The following is a 26,411-nucleotide window of genomic DNA, read 5'->3' as shown; positions in this document are numbered from 1 at the left end:
CCAAAACCTACCTCTGTGTACAAAGGCCCCACAGCGTCATTGGTCGACTGGTGGCTGAGGCGCACAGTGTCTTTGGTTGCTAGGACACAGACGGGTGAGCCATAAAAACCTATAGTGTTGTGCCAGGGCATCATTGGTTCCTACAGTGCATATGACTGCATGCTAGCAGCCAATGATGCCGTGCAGTCCAGCTGCCAGCGTCCTGGCAACCAAAGACATTGATTTTTAGGACACCGGCAACCATGGGTTCAGTTCGCTTGGCCATTCGCTGAGCCCAGATTTCTGACTGAGTGCAGCCACAGTCCAAGCTAACTGAACACACAGCATCTTTGGTTGCTAGGATACAGGGTGCCCTGGATTCAATTTGCTTAGTTGCTCCCTGAAACCCGAACTTCTGGCTTGATCGAAGCAAACTGAACCCAGGCCATTTTTTTTAATCACTATTCAATGCCTCTGCAACGTGCGTGACAACAAATTCCTTCTATGTTATATAAATGTTTCTTCTCTGGTGCTACACCCAGTGACTCACACTCCACCACCAACACCATCTAGAAAGCGGATGCACCAGAAATGCTGGACCTCAAGGTCAAATGCACACGCTAAAATTAACTTTCACAAATGTTTGTTGCATTTTTGATAGTACAAAGGAACAAAAGGCGTCACATATGGAAGTTATGGATGTATATTCAACATGAGATAAGTGTCACCGCTACATGTAGAATACATGGCTCAGAGAGAAAAAAGGATTAACAGTGAAAACATCATCACATGTGAGGTATCAAGCAGATCGTATGCCTAAAAAAAAGGACAAAGACAGGAACAGACAACAGATAGAAAGCTTAAAAGAATAGTATTAGGGAACAGAAAAGGTAACACAATAGAAAAGAAAAGGGTTAGGAAAAGGTTAGAAAGGCATCCAATAATAGGGGGATATATTTCAGCATCACAATATAAACAGAAGGCTAAGGATCCTCGGAAATGCCTAGGTATCGCATCTAAGGATCCCACACCTTCTCAAATTTGCCTCAGGTAACCCGAAGGATGCTACTCAGGGCCGGATTTCGCACAAGGCCAACCAAGGCCCGACCTCGGGGCAGCAGGGAGTAGAGGGGCAGCAGGGGTGTGGAATTCCTATCTCCCGATGCCCAGGCAGGTAGTTGTTTTCTACATTTAGCCCTGCTTTGGGCAAGCAAAGCTAAATGTACAGCGAGAAGCCGCCTCTTGTTTTGTACAAGTGATCTCGGCGATATTGTAGGCAGCCTGCAGGTCTGCTATTCTTCATGGGGGGGCGGGGGTTGGCGGGTAGGGGGCACATTGAGGAACCTGGCCTTGGGGCAGCAGAAAGAGTAAATCCAGCCCTGATGCTACTCAATTGTTCGTGTACCATTATCCATGACAGTTTGGAGACAAGTTGTCGGAATGGAACAGTTTTCCATGCCTTAGAAAAGATACATTTTTGCAGCTAGAAAAAAGAATGGCAGAAATTTGTCTGCGGACCTTGATATACCCGGGATTTGACGATTCAACAGTAGGGATGGGCCGAGTGTTCGATTCGAACATGAGTTCAAATCGAACATCGGCAGTTTGAGCACTCGCCGAGCGCCTAACTTTATGGGATGTTCGCGGTTTGTTTGACCGCGGACATTCCATAATACAAAATGCCCACTGAAGCTCTGATTTGTTGAAGTCTTGCACCTGACCATAGGTCAGGTGCAAGACTTTGGCCAATCAGGGCTCAGCAGAGGAGGGGGCCTGAAGGAGAAAGTTCTCTATCAGGTCCCCCCATGCTGATTGACAGCAGGCAGTGGGCGGGTGCAATAGCCAGCTTGCTATTGGCTATTGCATTTTACAATATCCATTATGAGGAGCTCCCACCATCCCTGTGCTGATTTCCCGGGTCTGTCCACCGGCTGTGCCCATTATGAGGGGCTCCCACCATCCCTGTGCTGAGTTCTTGGGTCTGTATACCTGCTTTGCCCATTATGAGGAGCTCCCGCCATCCCTGTGCTGAGTTCCCGGGTCTGTATACATGCTGTGCCCATTATGAGGGGCTCCCACCATCCCTGAGCTGAGTTCTTGGGTCTGTATACCTGCTGTGCCCATTATGAGGAGCTCCCACCATCCCTGTGCTGATTTCCCGGGTCTGTCCACCGGCTGTGCCCATTATGAGGGGCTCCCACCATCCCTGAGCTGAGTTCTTGGGTCTGTATACCTGCTTTGCCCATTATGAGGCGCTCCCGCCATCCCTGTGCTGAGTTCCCGGGTCTGTATACCTGCTGTACCCATTATGAGGGGCTCCCACCACCAGCTGGATTTTAATTAATTGTATATTATGGATAATGTAACAGGAGGAGCCAGAACTCACAATGTTGGACAGGAACTGAGCCTGGAATTATGGAAGGTAGACGCCAGTGTTGGAGTATCCAGCACATATGATATAAGAATTAAGGAGTGGACTCAGCCCACCAGCAGTGATGTATTTTTGACCTTGTGCTGCCCTAGTCATGACTAAACTCGGGCATCCCCCTCAATCTAAATTTGCCTCACCCCATCCTGTTTAGGACATTTTGCGCAACCTGTCAGTCACTGGATACAGCGCACACGGGGTCTCAAGAGAGCAGTGCAGGGTATATTGTGGGCTGTGTGGGGTCTCAGGAGGACTGTGAAGAGTCCCTTTCCCTGCATACATGTGCAAATGCCTAGTTTGCCTTGCGGTAGATACACCCCTGCCCCCCAGGCCCTGCACATATCTAAAATAACCCATTTGGGTGGACTGTCCCTAAGTGGTTACATGTGCTCCCCGAAGGAATGTGGGCGGCCGTGTGATTTTGCCATCTGTGACTTCCTTCTCTCCGTCTAAAGCTGGCCATAGGTTGTTAGAAGTCACAGGAATTGGCCGACAGTTGGTGACACTGCCGGCTCAACAAAAGTCAATCACTCCTCGAACATTTGTTGAAGGACGCAGGCAAAACATTGTTGGCTGAACAGTGACTGCAGCCAATCAGCAATTAGCCTTCAGGTATTCTAACAGCTGCGGATGCCAGCTGTCAGACTAAAATAGCCGCAGCGGGGGGAAGACTTTTCCATCCACATTCTTTAGCATGCACGGAGGAATCTATGAGATTTCTTTCATTCAGCCCCTAGCCTGAATGAATGAAATCCAATGGTGTACGGCTTGCTAAGAAACAGCAAAGGTCCATCAGTGAATGAATGAGAGATTTTCCGGCCTTCACTTGAGCAGGCCCAGGAAGTGTCTGTTATAATTCTGTACGGTCAGTCTTGGGGTTTATGCACACAGCACTTACCGACGCTGACAGTTCACCGTACACTATACAGCCATACCCGTATATTAAAATGTTTGTGCTACGAACCATTTTATATGCAGGGTCCAGTGCATTCATTTCAGTACTATGAGCCCCTATGAGCTAGGCACTGATGATAGATGGCACAGGCACTGATTATAGATGGCAGAGCCTCCAAGATCTCCCAGCAGACAAATAATACATCTTGGTCCGTACCCTGTCCCAGATTGTGAATGGACAGCGACTGGACAAAGTCACACCCTGATGCTTCTTCCTCTTGTAAGCCTGTCCAAACATGATCTTGCTCCTAGTGCTACCTCTTACCTACCAGTCAGAGTGCTGCCGTGCAGGGGGTTCCAGAATCTGAATATGGAAACAGTTGACATGATGCACACCATCTTCCTTAGTAAATACACTGTAGGTTTAGTCACATGATTAGTTCTTTGCTCTAGTATTTTTTTTTAGTGGGTGACGGGGTGTGATGCGGTTGGGTGAATAACGCATGGTTTGTTCTCAACATTGCAGGGTGTGTCTGTATAACGAGGGATGAGTTTATGAATGTGCAAGGTGGACCCACTCCGTATGTGAAGAACTGTCAACTCTAAAGGCCCATCTACACACGTGCATCAGAGTAACACACGTAACATGCATCCCTGTGTTGCGGTGTCATTCACTTTGAATGGCAGGCTTATGCACTAAGGCAATGCCCCTGCATTGTAGCATGCCGCAATGCCACGGTCAGGGCCGGATTTGCTGCCCCAAGGCCAGGTCCTCAATGTGCCCCCTACCCCCTCATGGAGAATGGCAGACCTGCAGGCTGCATTCAAGTGATCTCAGCAACATCACCGAGATCACTTGTATAAAACTAGCAGTGGCTTCCCCGCTGTACATTTAGCTCGGCTTGCCCAAAGCCGAGCTAAATGTAGAAAACAACTACCCACCCGGCGCCCGGAACTGCATGTCCCGGGCATCGGGAGATATGAATGGCACACCCCCTGCTGCCCCTCTACACCCTGCTGCCCAGAGGCCGGGCCTTGGTTGGCCTTGTGGGAAATCCAGCCCCAGCCACGGTAGTACATTGCGTTACCAAAAAAGGTCCACTTCTGATTTTCGGGACACAATCATTTCAATGAGCTGCCGTAACACAATGGACATCATCACGCAATGATATGTGAGTTAATGCAATGTCAATGTCAATGTCAATGGACAATGTTATGTCAATGGACCCTTGGGCCCTGTTCATTTCTGCATGTCTTAGGTGCCTTGTGTTAGTAGACGTCCTGCTTGTTGCGTCAAGAAAAATGTGTTTAAAGCACAGCTAAAAGGCACTACGCATGAAATGTGCGGCTATGAGTGGGGCCTAAAGTGAAATTAAAGGGAATAAATGTCAGCGCTTAAGCTAATAGGACAAATAGGACAATATAACAAAATGCAACAGCCACCAGCAGCTGACTCAGGACAGATTGACATTGTTGGAGACGGTCGCCACCTGGTGGTAACATTTCTAATCACATTTCATTTGCAACAATTTTAAAGTGAACCTGTCATGACATGAGGACAGCTTCCGATGAGTTATTGTAGAAATTACTGGCATTCATATTTTTGATGTTTGATGTCAGTGGAGTTGGAATGCCTTACCTGCATACTTGCTCTAAGTCAGGAATAGAAAACCTCGGCACTCCAGGTGTTTTGGAACTACAAGTGCCATGAGGGATTGCAATCATACAGGGTGGGGCTGACACTCCTTAGAAGTGTGTCTGCGCCACCATACAACAATTGTCATGTACATGAATTTATAGCAAATCTTGTGCACAGGTCTCAAGAATGTGGAGCGGCCTCGCCTGCTAGGATTCCGGCTGCCTCTGAGCCACCAGCATCCTAGTAACCAATGACATTGAGCGCCTGAGCCTGATTGATTGCTAGGATGCCGGCCGTCTGTGGGTCACCAGCATCCTAGCAAATGATGACGTGGGTCCCTGAGCCTGATTGATTGCAAGGATGACGGCTGCCTCTGGGCCACCAGTGTCCTAGCAACCAATGATATTGAGCACCTGAGTCTAATTGGTTGCTAGGATTCCAGCTTCTTATGTTCCACAATGACTTTGGTCACCTGAGCCTGATCAGTTGCTAGGATGCCAGCTGCCTTTGGGCCACCAGCATCCTAGCAACTAAAGATATTCAGCACCTGAACCTGATTGTTTGCTAGGATGCTAGCTGCTATTGTTTAGCAATGACTTTGGGCACCTGAGCCTGATTGGTTGCTAGGATGCCAGCTGCTTCTGTCCCACACAGACTTTGAACACCTGAGCCTGATCAGTTGCTAGGATGCCAGCTGCCTTTGGGCCACCAGCGTCCTAGCAACCAAAGACATTCAGCACCTGAGCCTGATTGTTTGCTAGGATGCTACCTGATGTCACGCAATGACATTGGGCACCTGAGCCTGACTGGTTGCTCGGATGATGGAAGCCTCTGGGCCACCAGCATCCTAGCAACCAATAACATTCAGCACCTGAGCCTGTTTGGTTGCTGGGATGCCAGCTGCCTCTATCCCACCAGTGTCCTAGCAACCAACAATGTTGGGCACCTGAGCCTGCTTGGATGCTAGGGTGCTAGCTTCCTCTGTCCCGCTGTCACCCTAGCAACCAATCATGTTGCGTTGCTGAGCCTGATCTGTTGCTAAGTCACCGACAGCCTCGCAACCGATGACATTGTGAGGCTGAGCTAGCAACCAAGATAACAAGGACAAACTTTTCACTCCCAAAACAAATTACTCCAATATGACATTGGTCCTATTTACCGCCAGTTTCCTTATCTCTGGAACAGTCACATTTCTTTATGAATTTGTCGCAGCCATGGGGACGCAATGTAAAAAGTGCGGCTATTAAGAACCACCTGAATTTGTCACGTGTCAGTAATAGCATTAGAACTGTTTTCCCGAATTTGGCACAGCATGCTCTTAGACAGCACTGACACCAGAAAAGTGTTGCAAACTCCATCATAAATCACGCATGATGTTTTGCGTTTGAACGGGCCCGGATCCAGAGGCCTCCTCACAGCACGAAGGGTAAATATTTGGCCCGGCTGACATGTTAGCAGAGCCTACCCCACAGTGGCGACCAAACCTAAATTCTGCGGTTATTTATCTGTCTCTGACACATGTGCTGGTTAAACACCGTCGCCTGCTGAAAAGCCAGTTAATTAAATAAACTGAGGGGACAATGGGCCGCGCTTGGCGGACCTCATACACACACATGTATCCTCAGTCTCTGAGTAACCAAGCAGTAAAAACCCAACAATAGCCCGACGCACAGCAAACACAAGTGAGCCGGATGAGGCCTAGTAAAACACGCTGCTCCTCGTCGCCGTGGAGACCCAGTTTGCCTCCACTGGAGGTAAACGAAAAAAATTCTATGGGGGGCACCAGATGGCCGTGTGCTGTACAAGTCATTTATCTGACCTGTCAGACTACAGGAATGTATATAGTCAGATGAATATGGCACCATCTGCTCATTTAGGCTCGAGGGCACTTGACAAGGTAGACGTAAATAAAAGGGGGAGGAATTGTTCGTAACGAGCTACGTCCCTCCCCATCCCCCCTCCAGAATGTTGGTTAATTAATGGCTAATTACAAAGATTTGGAGGTAGAACTTCCTTTTCTTTTGAAGTGCGTTTCTTGGTAAGGTTACCACCTGGCCGGCACTTTGCCAATCTGGCTGGAAAAAAAATTTGATTGGCAGTGATTTGTACATAAATTTTGTGACCATTCATTATACAACCTGATTGTACCGTCTCATTTAGATCTACCAACAACTATATAGTCCAAAGGGCCGGCCTGATTTGATGCACATTTACTGTATTGCTTAGGTGTATCAGATAACACAGATAACACAGTCAATCTAAAGAAGATTGTATACGGCATGGCCAGCATTAGGAAACCATTCACGCCAGATCGGTCTGCTGCAGTGCGTTTAACGTGGGTTGGGTTAAGGCAGCCTATGGGCTGTCTACACACCACACTGGACCAAAAATCAGACCTGTGCCAATTATGACTAGTGCAATGCACAGTAGTGCAGAATCAGCTGGTCCCCTGAGCACTGGTCCTGATATCCTGGTTTAGGGTGACTCCTTTCCCTTGCAGGGCCCTATGGAGCCACGCTTACGTGTGCTAGTAAGCTGTGTGAGTCTCTACAAACACACAGGGGCAGTAAGGTAAGACACTCCCCTGCTCCAGACTCTTCTTCCCTCCTTCCTTCTCCAGGCTAGTAGATGTAAATCTGCTCTAAACTGCTCTGTCCCTTGTGATCTTGTACTGGACAGTAAGTTCAGGGAAGCTAAGGTGAGAGAGTTGGAGCTGTTTGGAAACATGATGACTGCTTGGGAAAAAAAGGAAAGAAATACTTTGCTAGGCATGTGATATGTGTATGGCCACCCTTAGTCCTTGCTCAGAAACCTACAGTCTTCAATTGTCAAATAGTGATCTCTTTAGTCCATTCTATGGGGGACAATGTATGAAAAACAAATTCTTATTGCCCATAGCAACCGATCAGCTTCCAAATGACATTTCTATGATCAATTGTTTAAAAAAAAAATAACAAGGGTTGCCATTGGCAACAAGTGGGTTGCCATTGGCAACAAGTAATTTTTTTTGTGTCTACAAGCTCCTGAGAGCTCCCTCCAATGGGTAGGCAGAGCCAAGCCATGTTGTCTGTAGTTATTTGGAATATGTGGTAGACACAGCTGGCTGGATTGTGGCCCCTTGCCCGCCAGATTGCCCCCAGAAGAGGAGGAAATAATTTTTTTTCCAAATGGTTATGCAAAGGTGCCCACACACATTCCAATGCAACTGCTTGACAACAGGGCTTCCAATTGTTTTGATGACCCGATGTGTGTGTGTGTGTGTTTGTGCAGCCACACTCTAATATCTATAGTTGGCTTCAATTAATTCAGTTCTGATATGCATTTCAGACATGAAGCCACAAAACAAATAAGGTTCCAGGGTTTGAGGTGCACCAACATGCAACATGGTCATGGAAGTAGAGAAAGGAACTTCTGCTTGTGTATGGAACATAGTACATATAAGGAGACAGTTGGGTGGGTCCACCATTTATTGCTGAAATGAAAATCTATATTTATCTAATATTTTTAAGTATTATGCAACTTTGTAGAATATTAATGGCAATGAAAAGGACCGAATTGAGCACCAGGCTGGTGAGTGAGACCAGCAGACAGAACATGGCTTTCATAGTGAAGTTATTGTAAGTATTCCTTGGAGAATCTTAGCAGATCTAGAATGTCCTCTGTATTCTTGGGGTCTATGATGATTCTTGGAGTCTATGATGATTCTTGGGGTCTATGATGAATCTTGGGGTCTATGATGATTCTTGGGGTCTATGATGATTCTTGGGGTCTATGATGATTCTTGGGGTCTATGATGAATCTTGGGATCTATGATGATTCTTGGGGTCTATGATGATTCTTAGGGTCTATGATGATTCTTGGGGTGTATGATGATTCTTGTGGTCTATGATTAGTCTTGGAGTCTATGATGATTCTTGGGGTCTATGATGATTCTTGGGGTCAATGATGATTATTGGGGTCTATGATGATTATTGGGGTCTATGATGATTCTTGGAGTTTATGATGATTCTTGGGGTCTATGATGATTCTTGGGGTCTATGATGATTCTTTGAGTCTATGATGATTCTTGGGGTCTATGATGATTGCACTGAAAGAGAAAAACATATCAATAAGAGATCAATAGAGCACGGAGGAGGGGGGAAGGAAAGGTGCTGGTTCTCTCCTGGGCAGTCCGGTTTGGGCAAATAAGGACAAGACTTATATGTGAGATGCCCTACATGCTGCAGATAAGTTCAAACATCTCACCGGCACACACTCAGGGAATCAAATATCAAAATCCCAACGTATTTAATAAAGTGCAAAAATGTCACAGAGCGTCATAAAGTGCTGACGTTTCGGGTCCACGCAGTGACATAGTGTCACTCTGAGGAAGGATCCCTGCGTGGACCAGAAACGTCAGCACTTCATGACGCTATGTGACATTTTTGCACTTTATTAAATACGTTGGGATTTTGATATTTGATTCCCTGAGTGTGTGCCGGAGAGATGTTTGAACTTATCATTGATGTGTGCACGGCACCCTGAGCACCACCGATGCCTTTATCAATTATAAGACCATGGCAGTGCGGACAGAACTTGGATTGTGCTACATGCTGCCGAGGCGCACCCTCTGCCATCCCCTCAGCGGCCTGGACCATAAAACATATATCGAGGCAAAAATAAATAAAATATATAATTTGTACATTAATGCAAAACATGCAAATTTCCTGTGTTTTCACTCTACAAGCATGCTGCATGTACAAAAAATACCTGTTGATGTACCAGAAATGTAGTGTGCTACCTTTCTCTCTGACGTGACAAAACAGTCTATTTTTTGCTCTGAATTCCTAAGCACATGGTGCCAGCCCTGCCTACTTAATTTCTGATACATTACAAAAAACACAGTCCTCTCCTCATCTTTACACCCCATAACCGCTCTTCATCTTCATAACCCCTCCACCACATCTCCATAACCCTAACTCTTTATCTCAGTAACCCCTCTTCATCTTCATAACCCCTCCTTGTCGTCTCCAAAATTTCTCCTCTTCATCTCCATAACCCCAACTCCTTATCTCAGTAACCACTCCGCCTCATCTCCATAACCCCACCTCTTCATCTCCATAACCATTCATCTTCATAACCACTCCTCTTCATCTCCATAACCACTCCTCTTCATCTCCATTACCCTTCTTTATCTCCATAACCCCCATCCTTATCTCCATAACTCCAACTCATTTTCATAACCCCTCTTCATCTCCATAAACCCTCCCTCCTCATTTCCATAAAACTCCTCCTCATCTCCGTAACCTTTCCATGACATCATCCATGCCTCCCGGTAGCGTCAAAGGTGCTCCCACTCTGCTTTCTATGAGTATGCAGCTTTTTAGCACATAAGCACTACTGCACAGCCGATTGGCACCTTCCTCCCTGAGTCTGAGCTCTGCTGTACGGGGGCTGCAAGAGGCTGATACCAAGGCAACTTCTATTACTTACTCTGTTTACATTGAAAATAAAATCCATGTAATGATTTATTAATAAATACATAGCAGCATTGATCTGTGTCTTTTAGATCTGCCTGGAATTCAGCTTTAACATTGTTGTTGTTTAGATTTTTGTCAGGTTGCTCACCGAAATGGTAGTCCGCTGAGTAGCCGGCCATGTTGAACCAGTTGTCGGTGCGGAATTGTAGGAGTAGAACGTTTCCTGTGGAAGTGATGGTGGAGACGGGATCGTTGGAGCAATATCGGCCCACGGGAGGAGAATCCATCCTTCCCCCATCATTGATAATGAGGTAATCGTAGAGACAGGAAGTAGAGAATTCCAGATCGAACGTTGTGAAGTTCAGGACAATCTGACAGACGAGGAAATATTATTTTAAAGAGACAACTTATTCCAACAACAACCTTCCCATAAGATGATATGAGCACCGAATGTAGTTTATTCATGTCACAAGTCACAGAGGGTTATTCACTACAGAGTCAAAGGATCCAGCTGTAGCTTTGGCTGATCCTTCGCTTCGGCCGCCCGAGCCCTTCGGTTCAGTTGAACCAAAGGGCTGCTGTACGGGATATTCATAATAGCCCGTACAGCAGCCGAGCAGCTCAACCGAGCCGAACGCATATGCTTCGGCTCGGCTGAGCCGTAGTGACAGGCAAAGCGTGGAGAAAGGTCGGCCGAAGTCGACCGATTTCCACGCAAATGACAGCTGGGGGCGGAGCCAACCGTAATCTCACGGCTCGCTCCGCCCAGTTGTAATGACAGATCAGCGTCCCCAAATGACCTGGGGACGCTGACCTGCCATTAAACAATAACAACTTGGCGGAGCCGACCGTGATGTCACGGCCGTCTCCGCCCAGTTGTTATTTATTGCCAGGGACCTGCCAGAAGACCCTGGCAGGTGCCGGCCAATAAGAAACAGTTGGGCAGAGCTAGTGGTGATGTCACCGCGAGCGCCACCCAAGTGTTTATATTTTGGTGGCATCTGTCAGATACGATATTGAGTGCCGGGAGTTCGTCGTGTGTGGTCGGGTCGCATGCGTTGTTTTTTTAAAAATATTATTATTTTCTTTTTTTATTTAAATGCTTTTTCAACATTTTTTTTTCATTCATTGACCTTTTTTTCTATTCTGCTCACTACCTCGAAGGAACCGAACAGAACAGCGGAGCCGAATGTTCCTCGGCGGCATTCTGCTATTCACTCACTGACGTTCTGCCCCTATGAGAATTGGGGCGAACGTCAGTGAGTGAGCTCCCGGAGCTTGGGCTCAGCCGATCCAGAAGTTGAATCGGCTGAGTCGAACTCCTTCTGCACTTTGGCTCAGCCGATCTATGGCTGATTTTAGCCGATGTACGGCTGAAGTGAATAGCCGAACAGCGTTTGGCTCACTTCACTACGGCTCGGTTATTCACTCGGAGGAGGGGAGGAACTTGGCCAGCACAGTGATTGACTTGTTTCCCAAGAGGGGTGACTTTGGGTTATCAACCCCCATTAAAAATATCTAAATCAGGCAACTGATAGCCAGGGGCGTCCCGAGGCTGGGTGACATCCGGAGCGGTAACCGAGTGTCAACCCGCCGAGACGTCACTGCGCATGCGCGTGACGTCACCACACACGTGCGCGATGACGTCATCGCGCACGCGCGGCAGTATTCTGATACTTGCCGGCGGCCATCTTGGTGATGGACACCGGCAGAGAGAGGAGGGGACAGTCACCTGGCGGGATAAGGTATGCCGCCGGGTCCCCTCCTCTCTCCTGATACTGTCGGGCGTTCGGTCCATGACCGAGCGCCCGACTTTTCAGAGGGGGGTGACACCAAAATGACTGTGAGTCATTTTGGTGTCACCCCTCCAATGGTGTCACCTGGGTGTGGGCCGCACCCCTCTTGTGACGCCACTGCTGATAGCCAACAGGACTTCATACCGATCTTCTCTTACCTGATACCCAATGGGAGCCCATATTGTTGTGATGCAGTTGGACAGGTTTGGGTAAGGCTCAGGAAATCCAGGAGAGGTGACAGTGCCATTGTCCCTGGTGTAGGTCCTTCCGCAGTCCACTGCAGAGACGGATCAGCAGAGAAGGTAAAGGAAGTTTTTAGGTCATTTATATTGTTTTTGTCACTTTTTACAACAAAACTTTAATGCCGACGTTTAATTTTTTCATTTTGCTTTCCTTGCACCCAACGCAATCAGCATGCTAATTATATTTGTAAATAAAACCTTTCCATTTGCATTCCATACCTTATTTTAGACTCAGTGATGTCATCACCGGGTCTTTGTGCTTCTCTATACAATGCAGGCAGATCATGGCTGGTGGGAGGGGCCGGCAGAGTGCTGTACATAGCTTCCTGACGGCATCAAGAGGACTCAGCCTTGATACAAGCAGTGGGCTGGCTCTTGGGAGGAGTTATGCAAATATCAAAATGCCTCGATTGGCTGGATGTCATTTTGGAGGAGTGAGTGTGCTTAGGCAGGCTGCATTTGTATATAGACTACCCGAGGTAACACCCACGTGTAATGCTGAGCCTCCATGATTGCAAGATCTTAAGGGGCGAGGTTAGGGACAGTCAGCTTGGCAGGAAAGAGCCAGATAATGCTGGATGTCCTCCAGCCAGGAAATGAGACCTGGCTGTAACTGTAGCTTCTAATGCACAGCTTCAGTCCGAGGGAGGAGCCGGTGCAACTGTGCAAGACTGAAGGTAAAGCTGAAGTTTAGCTTTAATTTTGTTTGCCAGCATTCCACCTTTGCATGTGAAGCCTAAAATAAGCCCCAAAACTCAATGAGCCCTCACTGATTCATCCCTTATCAGAAGGCTCAATGGGAGGTTTCAATCAGACATAAGGAGCTACAAAGCTAGCAGTGCCATCTGCACAGTCTCTTTAGCTAACACACAGTGCTTGAGGAATCCTATCTCAATTAAATAGTTATTTGTAAAACAAAGGTTATATATACAGTATACTTTACAGTTGATAAATGATTGAGTTGTGCTGCTCATACCTAAACTATAGGAAGCCTTTAAATTAGAGGATGAGAGAGAGATTTCACGCACAAGTTCCACCAGCAAGGCACTTCCAGATGCCACCAGTAGGGGGAGCTCCTGGTCAGTACATGCCCTGTCCACCAACAATGGGGAGTCTTTGCTGGAACCATCGTACACCGTGATGTAAGAAGTGCATTCGCCAGAGGGTGACACATTAAATGTGTTAAACTGCAGATACGCCTGTAAAATAAAGGTTCTGTAAAGTCATTTGAGTGTATAACCTGTGAACATATCTATTTTGTATCTTGATTTGTAACAAGAATAACCCTCATAATATCATACTGTACAGTACATGCATGTGCAACTGCAGGGGACCAAGAAAAGTTTCTCTTTGGCTCTTTTCTGCCACCTAGTGGTCATCTGGAAGAATGCAGCATTTTTACATGGCAGGACTGCAAAAGGAAAAGGTCATTCTCTGAGCCATCATTCTTTGCTGCATTGCACAGCACTGTTATTCTAACACTGAGAGTCTGCTAATAGGAGTGATGACCTCATCGGTGTTCTGATGTGATTATAGGAGTGATGACCTAATTGTTCTTATGAGGTTATAGGGGTAATTACCTCATTAGTGTGCTGATGAGTTTATAGGAGTGATGACCTCATTAGTGTGCTGATGAGTTTATAGGAGTGATGACCTCATCTGTGTTCTTATGAGTTTATAGAAGTGATGACTTCATCAGTGTTCTAATGAGTTTATAGGAGTGATGACCTCATCAGTGTTCTAATGAGTTTATAGGAGTGATGACCTCATCAGTGTTCTAATGAGGTTATAGGGGTGATGACCTCATCGGTGTTCTAATGAGTTTATAGGAGTGATGACCTCATTGATGTTCTTGTGAGGTTATAGGAGTGATGACCTCATCGGTGTTCTTATGAGGTTATAGGAGTGATGACCTCATCGGTGTTCTTATGAGGTTATAGGAGTGATGACCTCATCGGTGTTGTGATGAGATTATAGGAGGGATGACCTCATCGGTGTTCTGATGAGCTTATAGGGGTGATGACCTCATCGGTGTTGTGATGAGATTATAGGAGTGATGACCTCATCGGTGTTGTGATGAGATTATAGGAGGGATGACCTCATCGGTGTTCTGATGAGCTTATAGGGGTGATGACCTCATCGGTGTTGTGATGAGATTATAGGAGTGATGACCTCATCGGTGTTCTGATGAGATTATAGGAGGGATGACCTCATCGGTGTGCTGATGCTTCTTTACTGTCCAGTCAGCATTTTGAGGCGGGTGTAATGACCAATCTGCATTGCTGAACTGCAGTAAAGAAAAGTGAGGTCACCAGCCACCGGCTCTGCTGTCTGGCAGAGGTTTCTGTGTCACATGACTGGCTATATAGGATTACACACCTATGGGCAGGTACAGCGCCTCACAGATATCTATTGTAACCAATAATGTCGTTTTTTGTCTGGAGTTCCGCTTTAATATTGGAACACAACCTTTACCTTGTTTCTGTTCACTCTCACAAGCCAGAGGCAGTTTGTGGCATCAGAATACGTTGACATGGAGGCAGCGAAGTCCAGAGAGCCATTGATCCCCGTGAGTAAATAACTGCACTCATCTGGAACAAGAACACAAATCTGACATACGGAATAACAGAGACTTATACAAGGCAAGGCCAAGGGTCGCAATGACACGTGACACGGAATTCAGGTTCACATGCCGCAAAATGTGTTCAAATAACAACACACATCAATAAATTGGATTCACTGAGCACAGTGACATTCTGTATACACTTCAAGAGATGGTCAGAGACTGCAGACATGATACAGGAGATGGCCAGAGACAGCAGACATGATACAGGAGATGGCCAGAGACTGCAGACATGATACAGGAGATGGTCAGAGACTGCATACATGAACAGGAGATGGTCAGAGACTGTAAACATGATACAAGAGATGGCCAGAGACTGCAGACATGATACAGGTGAGGGTCAGAGACTGCAGACATGATACAGGAGATGGCCAGAGACAGCAGACATGATACTGGAGATGGCCAGAGACTGCAGACATGAGTAAGTATCCATGACAGACTACCTCCTTCAGGGGCCCAATGGTAACACAGGTTAGAGAGGATACAAATGGAGACGAGGAAACAATTCAGAAGAAAAAGGGAACTCTTTGCATCTAGAAAGAAAGAGGTATAAACTGCACATATGCAAGGGGTTCTTTACAGTAAGAGCTGTGAAAAGGAGGAATCCTGTAGAATCCCATAGGAAGCCAACTTCTGTAAAGTTTGAGTGTGTTTCCCAATGTACGAGCTGTGACTGGATATTCATATTTCTAAGTGATAACAATGTAGATTGTTGATCTGGAGATTATCTGATACCCGGGGGGGGGCATCGGAGAGAAGGATTTTCCCTCTGTCTAGCTTCATCAGCGGATTATTACGGATCCTTTTCATATACTTACTACAGTCATAGAGCTTCTTAACCTTGTAAATGTCTAGTGAGCTCAGCCCGTATCTCTGCCCGATTTCCACAGACTGGTCTGGTTTGGGGATGAGGCTCGCCTGCTCCGATGTATTGGAATAGGAATACCTGACAAAACACAACAGGTTCTCTTAGCTGATAGAGAGAGTGGAAGCCGAACTCCGGCCAAAACGTATTTTGCTTTGGACAGACAGGACTTATTCACACGGCTGTGCACTTCTGTATGGCATGGACACCCGTACATAGACCCGATTTTGGGAGGGTCGGGTGTTGCTTGTAACTGTGTGCAGTCGCCTGTACCTCCCCATGAGAGGATGCGGCTACGCTAGGGTTGCCACCTGTCCAGGATTCACCCGGACAGTTCGGGTTTTGAATGCTGTGTCCGGGTTTCATGACAGCAGAAACCCGAACACAAGATGTCAGGCAGACAAGGGCAACCAAAATTAAGATAGGGGCTACTGCCTCCCCCACTAAAAATAGTCTCAACTGTGATATTTACATATAAAAGGGTGACGCTATTTACATATAAAAAAGCCGCGACTCATTCTCCCAAGAAAAAATGTCCGCACGTCGCTAGAGTGTTCAGGTTTCATTTGAAGAAAAGGTGGCAACCCTAGGCTACGCGTGAGTACAAGCCAACCTGAACCTGTACATCCGTGTAGACCCTGGTTCCCGCACTTGGACGCACACTGTCTGAATCCAAATGTAGGCACCTGGACCCGCACAGATGTACAGGTTCGGGTCTGTGTGTAACCACGGGCAGCAACAACCTCCCACAGGGAGGTACAGGCGGCTGCACACACTTACATGCAGCACCTGTCCCTCCCAGAACACGCCGTACGGATGTGCACACCGGTGCGAATGAGCCCAAAAGGGAAAGATTTGTCAGGGCTGTTAGTCTGTCTAGGTTCACATTGAAGACATTTTCTCTCTCCTGTCCTGGAGGTCATAGGAACAGGAAGTGATGGGAATGCTCTCCAATGGGGACAGAAAAAATATTTACAATTTTTATTTTTTAAATTCGACTATATACAGTGCTGGCTATACAAGTGGAAGAGGCCGATGGTTTCATCTTTTCAAGATAAAAGTACTTTTTTATTCAGAGAATAATAATCATAATAATCATAATAATAATAATAATATGGTTACATGGTTTTTGAAAAAAAGACACCAAAAGTCTATCAAGTTCAACCTATAGAGATATTATTTGTTAATGTTTGCTGTGCCCCAGTGAAGTGTGACTTTTAGTCTTACCTCCCATAGTGCATAACTGAAGAGTAGTCATAGGGGAGCGCCATATTGTTCGTGTCCGCTAACTCAAACTCAGCCCAGTCAGCTGCATGGAAATACACAACAAAACCCGCTCAGGTACATGTTTCCACGGATCAGGTCATCAAACACAATCTTTTCTATTGCAGGGGATACATCGTTTCTCTGTATATTCTCTTTCTTGATTAATTTTCAGGATTTAAACATTTTTTTTTTCTATTTTTAGTATTTTGAAACCAAGTTCCCGGCACAAAAATGAATTCAAGAAAATTCCTCATTAGCCACGAAGGATATACATCTCCACATCACTGATGGTGTATTTATGTTCTTGTCTGTGTCAAATTTGGGGATATTTCCCGTTATGTTCCGTTCTGACAGTAAGTCAGGGGAAATTTTCTCAATGGTGGGGAGGAGAAGACAAAGGGGGAGAGGAAAGGTGAGGAGGGGGGCTTAGTGAGCAGGAGAAGAAAGAGAGGAAAGAAGAGAAAAGAGGGATGGAGTTAGTGGAAAGGTGGTTGGGACAGGGAAAGAATGAATGAAAAAAGAAGTGGGCAGGAGATGAGGAAAAAGGAGAGAAGAGAGGAGGGGAGGCGAGGAAAGGAGGGGAGGAGAGGAGGGGAGAGGAAAGAAAGGGGAGAGGAGAGAAAAGGAGGGGGAGGAGAGGAAAGGAGGAGAGGAGAGAAAAGGAGGGGAGAGGAAAGAAGGGGAGAGGAAATGAGAGGAGAGGCAAGGAAAGAAGGGGAGAGGAGAGATGAGGAAAGGAAGGTAGAGGTGAGGAAAAGAGGAATGAAGAGAAGAAAAAACAGGAATGAGTAGGGGAAGGTGGTAGCGAAGAGGGGAGAGTGGAAAAGAGAAGGGGAGACCAAATGATGGGGAAGATGAGAAAAAAAAGAAAAGGGTGAGGAGGGGAAGGGATGGAAAGGGGAAGAGATAAAGACAAGGAAAAATAATAGAGAGGGGGGAGTAAAAGAAGAAGAGATAGAAGGTAAGAAGTTACGGAATGTATGGAAGAGATAAAGAGAGAAATTTAACAAAAGGTGAGAAACAGGGAAGAAAGAAAGAAGAAAAGAGAGATAGAGAAGAACAAAGAAAAAGGGAGAGAAAGAGATGAGGAAGAGAAGGGAATCTAGATGATAGAGAGAGATGTGGACACAGAGAAAGATAGAGAGAGGGAAGGAAGACAGACAGAATGGATCAGAGATCTTTTTTGTCTTGGATGAAGCAGAAAGTGCAAATTCCATCCATAACACCTCACTTCTTTATCACCAGCTAGAACCAGCTACATGGAGTATAAAGTGAGTAGGACGTGGTATAATTCCATGAATGGTTTGTGATGTGTTTGTACCTTCATTTATGTTCTGCCACAGGACATCTACAAACTTGTCTCGGTCGCTGCGGCTCTGCTCATGGAAGAAGCCCAGAGAGTGCTGGATCTCATGTTGTATAACACCCTTTACCATACACCCTCCCTTCATCAGAGAGAGGTCCTGGGAACCTCCAGTCTTCCCGATAGATGACCAGCACCTAACAAGGGAAATGATGGTTAATGATGGTTATTGGTTGCTATGGACAATACAATTTATTATCAAATTAGACATATTAGTATTTTTAATATTTTGTGCATATTATAGTGTTGTTATGACCTCAGAGGACCTCACAGGGACCTTTAAGCATATGAAAACATCAGGCACTACATTACCCTTTTCAAATCTAAAATTTGGGGGACATAAACACACACAAACACAAAGACACAATTTTTGTGGCCTTCCGAATAACACACACAGTGGGTAGTATGATATGCCAGAGGTGTCTTGCAAATAAAAATAAATGGCAAGCTACTTATTCAAATAACATCCATCAAAGACCTAAAGTAGTCTTTGTTACACAGATTGTTAGTACTTGTGTACATGGGCATTTGTGTGTGTTTTTCTCTCTGTAATACAAGATGGGAATGCTGAACCAAACTGAAGCATGTCAGATGGAGGTCAGAAGGAACTCAGCAGCAGCTCGGAAACAGGTCAGAAGAAACTCAAAAGCATTTCAAACATAAAAGAAAGTTGAATTCACCAATAAGAATGTTGATTTGCCCATCAACAAAACCATTGGGCTGGCCAAGAGCAGGCAGGGAGGCATCTGCTCATTGATCTACTATTTTTTATGCCACCCTGATTACAGACTAGAGCAGAGGGTTCAACTATTCCTTCACTCTTCTCATTGGCATGGAATGGCCAGTCTACCAACTTTTCAAGACGTTGGAAAATCCCCATAAGACCATGCCCAGCCTGAGCTCCAGTGGGGAAGAGACAAATGTGAATGGGCAGAATAAATGTATAAATGTCATCTTGGAAGGACTTTACTGCACAGACAATACAATCTTTGAAAACCATGGTTCACCCTTTTTTTGGGGGCACAAAAACATGATTGACCCCAAAAGATCGACAATAAATGCATTGACTTCCATGCCAAGCCTTTCATTGCAACGTACCCATTTCCTGAGAATATATTCAGATAGTCTTCTTCTGTAGACCTCTCTACAAACTGGATGCAGGTCATTGTGTTGAAGGTCTCCAAAGCTTCGGTAATTAAAATCTTCTCCATAATGCCTGGGTGCAAAAGTGAATTCCATATTATAAGCAAAACATCTAGTGCAGGAAGGACTAAAGATGATGAGAAGAAATACCTTTTCTGTTTCTTGCTGTCTGTGTAGGGGAGATTCACCCTCTCTGTGTGTCTTGGTGTTTATAGTTACCAGGACATAAAATTATAGGAAATCCAAAATTGGACATTTGTGAGTGGAAGACATTTCCTCCCACTTCCTGTTTTGTTTTCATGAGAGGAAGTAAAGACAAATCTCTCAATATGGTTATAGAAAGCATGAAAAAAAAAAAACTGGCAGAGATTTTAACCATTTCTTTATTTGTCCAAAAAAAGTGTTGCCCTACATGGGTGAGCCTTAACCTGTGGAACAGAAGGCCAAGATGCAGAACTGACCCGGCCAATCCAAGACAGTTGGCATGTATGGAATTGTGAACTGAATTCTTCATTATTACAATCTAACATTTCCAGATTCAAGGAACCTGTAGTCTATTACAGGCCTTCTTAGATTTTCTCCACTCGTGACCCTTTTTTGGCCGAGGTATGGTCATTCAGTGTGTCATTACCACCTACTACTAAGCCCCCTCCCTACCTTTACCTCCAGCAGCTGTGCTCCACTGCTGCTGGGTTAAAGAGAGTTCCGTCAATGGAAAAAAAAACCCCCCAAAAAACCTTCCTGTGCTCAGGAAGGTACCAAGTGCACAGGGGGGGGCTGCGACCTTCAAAACAACACTACACTGCAAATTATGCAGTACGCAGGAAGTGGCTGAAGGCTGGAGGAGATCAGCGGCACTGAGTTGCAAAAAAAAGCATAAAAAAGGTGAAAACAGTATTTTCTAAAAAATTGTTTAAAAAATGCAATTGCTTATAATACACAATTATTTGGCAAACTAAATGTTAGGTGTTAGATCTACTCAATCAGCAGCATCCACACCTTAAATTATTATAGAATATCCTCAGGTGGTGGGTTTAGGCTGACACCAGAGATTTATTAAAACGTTGCAAACGTTTGTTCAGCTATTCTGCCCTCTGCCAGGAATATTCCATGTCTGGGCCAAGGTCCTGTGTGTGGTTTGGAGGATCAGCCTTGGGAGATGTATCAGAGGCACCTGCTATGGCTCCCACACTCACTGTACTCAGATGAGAGGGTGTAGGCCACCCTGGCCTTCCCATCTGCTGACTTGGTCCACAGGCAGTCGGTACACGTGGTGGCACTGTAGGTGGAGTCCAGGACAATATCCCCGTTGTACAGCTTCACAGTGGAGCCTGAATGGTGGAAGAGGAGATTCATTATGGCAAGCAGTGCAGACAAGGCTACATTTAGCCTAATGGCAAAATAGGCCTCTGTCTAGATCAAATACACTGAGTGGCCAGATTATTATGACCATGATGATTATTATTATCAGTACTTCGTTGGGCCACGAGATGACTCCATGAGATTACTTCGTTGGGCCGACTCGTGACTCCACGAGATGTTGAAAGGTGATGCGAGGAATCTGACACGGCACTGTTGCCCTTCTGTTGTCTTGTACCAGTCTTGCCACGTTCTGCCCTAACATTGACTAGTCGCTGACGGCCACAATTCCCACGTTCAGACCCAGATTTTCGTCTGACAGTCCGGTCTTTAAACACTTTAACAACAGCTGCTCTTGAACATTTAACGAATTCTGCTGTTTTGCTGATACTCGCTCCATGGCTCCGAGCGCCAACAATCATCCCACGTTCAAAGGCTGTTACATCGTGTTGTTTCCCCGTATCTTCAGAAACAAATCACTTCTACTGTCGTGGTAAACAACTTGCTTCCCTTTTTATAATGGTCTGGCCCTCTAGCAACTTCAGCGCCAAATTATAGCTAATTTGCCTACAAACGTCAGGTGGTCATAATAATCTGGCCACTAATATGGCAGGCACTTCACAGTGTCCATGAATCTGAAAGGTGAAATGTATAGAACTCATTCAATGGACGACTGATACTATTCAGAAGATATTGCAACTGTGCAGAAAGTCCACTCAATTCACTTGAGTCATATACAGTGGTACGTCGGTTCACGAACGCTTCTGTTCCCGAACAATTCGGTTCGCGAACAGGAAGTTCAGCAAGATTTTGACCAGACCAGAATCGCGGAACGAATTAAGTTCGTGAACCGAGGTACCACTGTATACATTTCTAACAGATTGTCCCATGGCTCTCTGGGCAGGCTCACAGCCTCTCGTCCAATGGTTCCTGAAAACTACAGCCCTGTGTAGGAGCCTCCAGAAGACCAAGGGTGTGATCAGAGACTTACATATGAAAGAAAACCTGTCATTAGAAAACATGGAGGCACCCAACTATTGACTTCTAATATAGAAAATGCTAATTGCCCGGTAGTTGTGTTGAACCTCTTTCTTCAACATGTTGAGTCAATGACCTGAGGCTAGCATGCAGCTAAGGATTTGTGGCATGGTTGTCATGGATCACTGATGGAAAGTATTGAAAGAAGAAGAACAGCATGACCATCAGCAATGGCAGCCCCATATTTCTCTTACAAAAGGTTTGGTTTAAGAACTAAGTGGTCATGAGGCATTTTAACTGCAATGTCTGCAGAGAAACATAGATGGGAGTTTGGAATCTTGGTCTGAGGGATCATGGTCTTAGGTGTTCCCAAAACAGCAGGTTAGAATTCACACAACAGTCTTGTGTACTCAAGCCATGCCGCAATGAAAAGCAAAAGTCCTGAGCAGGAAGGAGGTGTCCTCCTGAGTTGTCTAATTCTCAGACCTCAAGGGGGTTGAGCATTGATACATGGTTGTGAATGTACCCAATTGAGGATTTGGTCAGAGAGTTTCCATGAAGGGGAGGTGGCAGAACATCTTTAATATTTTACATTTTTAAATGATTGGCATGGAGAATACAGCAGTAGCTGGATCTGCACCCAAACCTTTATACATTTGTGATATTGGGTTATTGTTTTACCTCTGTTGATCCTTAAGATTCGAGAGAAAACATCCTCCGAATTATCTTCCTCGGGGCTGGTTAGTGGAGGAGACTGATCTGTGATATAGAAATATTGAATGTTTTATCTGCAATGCGATCTGGAGAGATCGGTGAAGTAAAGAGCAACATGCAAAGTACAGCAACCATTTAGAAATCATTGTTCATTAACCACTTCAAGACCAGGTGTTTAGACCCCCTTCCTGGCCAGGCCATTTTTCAGTGTTCAGCGCTGCGATACTTTGACTGACGTTTATTCCGTCATGCAACGCTGTACTGAAATGAATTTTATACCATTTTTTGGGGACAGATAGGGCGTTATTTCGGTGGTATTTAATTAATATAAACAAATGCAGTAATGTAACAATAGCCACAGCAGTCCATATGGCCGCTGTGGGGCCTGGAGTAGGAGGGGGCCCCAATAGGGAGGCTAAGGAAGTTGAGGAAAACTAAACGGTTCTAGTAAAGGAGGACTGAAGTCAGGATTGTTGTCAAAATTGTTGCTAGTCACAGAGAGGGTTGCCACCTTTTCTTCAAACAAAACGTGAACACTCTAGCACCACGCAGCAAATTTGGGGGGGAATATACAGGACAGAGTGAGGAGAGATAGCCAGGAGAGAGAGAGAGAGAAAGGAGAGATAGCCAGGAGAGAGAGGAGAGACAGCCAGGAGAGAGAGAGGAGAGATAGCCAGGAGAGAGGGCGAGGAGAGAAAGCCAAGGGAGAGAGTGAGGAGAGACAGCCAGGAGAGAGCAAAGGAGAGAAAGCCAGGAGAGAGAGAGGAAAGACAGCCAGGAGATAGAGGATAGATAGCCAGGAGAGAGAGCAAGGAGAAACAGCCAGGAGAGAGAGAGTGAGGAGAGACAGCCAGGAGAGAGAGGAGAGATAGCCAGGAGAGAGAGCGAGGAGAGAAAGCCAAAAGGGAGCCAGGAGAGACAGCCAGGAGAGAGAGTGAGGAGAGACAACCAGGAGAGAAAGCCAGAAGGCAGCCAGGAGAGAGAGACAACCAGGAGAGAGAGTGAGGAGAATGAGGTGAACAACACATCTGCCTGAAGCAGACCCCCTGAGCCCTTCAAGACTTATCTGCACCTTGTGTTTCAGACATCTCCTTGCTCCCCAATTTCCAGTGTCCCTCTGTGTCCGGTGCCTCCTCCGTACACTCAAGTTGGAACACCAGGACCCTATTAATATGGTTGTTAAAATTAGCCCGGGGGCCCCATCAAACTTTTGTACTAGGGACCCATGATTTATAGTTAGCTCTTGCAGAACTGACATCATCACTTCCCTTTGCTGTGTCTCTGAAGGAGATCTCAGGACACAACCAGAGATGTCTGATTATCGGTTTCCGTGTTTTATTTTCACACTTTTCAGCCGCATCAGATTTTCGTCAACCACAACAGCAAAGCTGCCTCTATACGTCACTGCAGACCGTGTGATTTCAGCCAAAATAAAAAGCTCCAATGATGTTCAGTAATTGTGATTAAAGATTTCAGATCCAGTACCGAGCCTTCGGAGCTCACATTTAAAACAAAGGATTACCGAGTGTATATAACCCGACATGGCGCACGGCCGGTGTTTTCGCGTTGACTAGAGTCTATCTTTCTAAAGTATACAAGTTGATAAACTGATCTTTAAAATCACTTGTTTATACAGGGTGATTCTGTGACACTATACTGGGCTTTCTAATAAGAAAGCCTAGCAATGGCTGCTCACTTTTCGACCGAAAAGTTCATGCGTCTCATCTGTGGCTCATGCAGCTATGCTGTGAATAGACCCCATACTTACCAAAATTAAAGGAGAACTATGGGGTAAGGGCTTCCCGTCACCCTAAGCTCAGTATCCACGAGCTACAGCTGATTTTTGACAATTATGTCTGGATCCGCCCAGCTGCGTGAATGACCGCTGGCTCTGCCTATCTAGAGGCAGAGCCAGCTGTATGCGCCCCCTCCCCCGTCCGTTCCGCCAGTCAGCGCTGGAGGATCGGGGAGGGGGGTGGGGAATCCAGTCCCTCCCCTGTCACGCAGAGAGCTGTGACAGGATCGAGAGGTGAGCGAACGCCGGTATGTGTTCGCTCACCTCCCGATCTACTAAGCCGACCTGTGACAGTCTCATTGTCGCAGGTTGGCTAGATGAGTGAAAAGCACTCACCTCATAGTTCTCCTTTAAGGTCCCAGATTCTGGGATGCTGTCAACCTCACCCCAGTCAACATTTTGCCTGCCCACTTTATGGGTTATGCTGCCCAGAACCCACCTCTAAATAGGCAGGCCTCGATCCCTGCAAAGAATGCCTTTTGGAGTTGACGCTGCGATCCTGGGAAATGACCCAGGACACAGCATTGGAAGGACAGAGGTCCAAGGGGCGGGACTGCCCGACCAAATACGAGACAGTTGCCATCATTTAGACCCTAATAACAGGAGGTCTAATTACTCTGCAGGGCGTAATGGGCCCGACCCCTGAGGGCATGTCACCATGGCATCCTTCACCTACAGGGTACTTATGCACATAGGGGCTCTGACATTATCAGTTCATGAGGACTTCCCAGCCTGAAGAAGAGGCAAAGAGGACCCCACAGCATATCGTAACCAGCCTGAAGGAAAGATAGGAATAGAAAAAGACAAAAAGCAAAAAATACACATGGGGGCACAAGAGGGGAGCGGGTGATTTGTTTGGGGGAAGCTAGAAGTTAGGTTTTAGATACTGCATGCCGGATGAAAATCAAAAGAGCAGTGATATGCAAGAACCAATATGAGAAGTATCAGCACCTTCAAAGTCCCTGACCCAGAACGAGCATGCAGCAAGCAAAATCAGAACCCCTGTTTCAGCTCAGGGCCACAGAAAGCAAGAAAGCTGCCAAATCTACATTATAGCCAGGCGACGTTATAGACAGGTGACAACCTTCTAGAGTGGACTTCTCTTCTGGGGGTGAGCCTAGTAAAATGTACCTTACCAAAAGAACCTACATACCATCAGGGTCCACTTCTTCTAATATCTGTAGATAAAAGAGAAAACATAAACTGATTTATATATAAGAGAGAGAGAGAGAGAAATAGGGAGAGTGAGAGATATGATAGCGAGAGAGAGAGAGAGAGAGAGAGAGACAAAGAGAAACAGAGAGAGAGAGAAACAGAGAGAGAGAGAACAGGGGAGAAAGAGAACAGGGGAGAGAGAGAGAGAGAGAGAGAGAGAGACAAAGAGAAACAGAGAGAGAGAGAACAGGGGAGAGAGAGAGAGAGACAAATAGGGAGAGTGAGAGAGAGAGAGAGAGAGAGAGAGAGACAAATAGGGAGAGTGAGAGAGAGATATGATAGAGAGAGAGAGAGAGAGACAAAGAGAAACAGAGAGAGAGAGAGAGAGAGAGAGAGAGAGCCTAAAGCATTCACTGTAAAATATTAGTGGTTAGATCAATAAGAGCCAATCACATGAGCACCTAAATATGCAGGGGTGTAACACGGAATCATGGGGCCCCATAACAATATGGGACGACCCTGAGGTCTGACTTCAACTCTTCTATACTGGAAACTTCACAGTTTAGTTTCCCATAACAGCCTAATGTTGCCCCCTTCCTACCCCGGGCCCCATAATAGCAGCCATGACCGCTATGACTGTTGTCATGCCACTGTTGAATTGTTATATTTGTTCTTATTTATGAGAGATTTGTCTTTGCTCTCTTACTTAATGT

General features: G+C 45.9%; 1 protein-coding gene across 1 annotated transcript in view; it reads right to left on the bottom strand.

Annotated features, from left to right (window-relative positions):
- Positions 1-9,013: 9,013 nt before the first annotated feature.
- LOC108785779 (astacin-like metalloendopeptidase) overlaps positions 9,014-26,411 on the bottom strand; it is a 20,286-nt gene continuing 2,888 nt past the window's right edge. Inside the window, exons 3-14 of the mRNA XM_018554929.1 lie at positions 25,697-25,721; positions 22,716-22,793; positions 20,894-21,028; positions 19,653-19,770; positions 18,513-18,691; positions 17,153-17,234; positions 15,879-16,006; positions 14,913-15,028; positions 13,414-13,636; positions 12,354-12,472; positions 10,548-10,770; positions 9,014-9,027 (exon numbers count right to left, since the gene is read on the bottom strand). Of these exons, the coding sequence (XP_018410431.1) occupies positions 9,014-9,027; positions 10,548-10,770; positions 12,354-12,472; positions 13,414-13,636; positions 14,913-15,028; positions 15,879-16,006; positions 17,153-17,234; positions 18,513-18,691; positions 19,653-19,770; positions 20,894-21,028; positions 22,716-22,793; positions 25,697-25,721 (1,440 nt within the window). The remainder of the gene's footprint in view (positions 9,028-10,547; positions 10,771-12,353; positions 12,473-13,413; positions 13,637-14,912; positions 15,029-15,878; positions 16,007-17,152; positions 17,235-18,512; positions 18,692-19,652; positions 19,771-20,893; positions 21,029-22,715; positions 22,794-25,696; positions 25,722-26,411) is intronic.

Source organism: Nanorana parkeri, unplaced genomic scaffold, assembly GCF_000935625.1.
Source record: "Nanorana parkeri isolate BGI_ZX_2015 unplaced genomic scaffold, ASM93562v1 scaffold10, whole genome shotgun sequence".
NCBI lineage: Eukaryota > Metazoa > Chordata > Amphibia > Anura > Dicroglossidae > Nanorana > Nanorana parkeri.
Note: the sequence above shows the minus strand (reverse complement) of the source record. Positions and strands in the feature narration are given on the sequence as shown.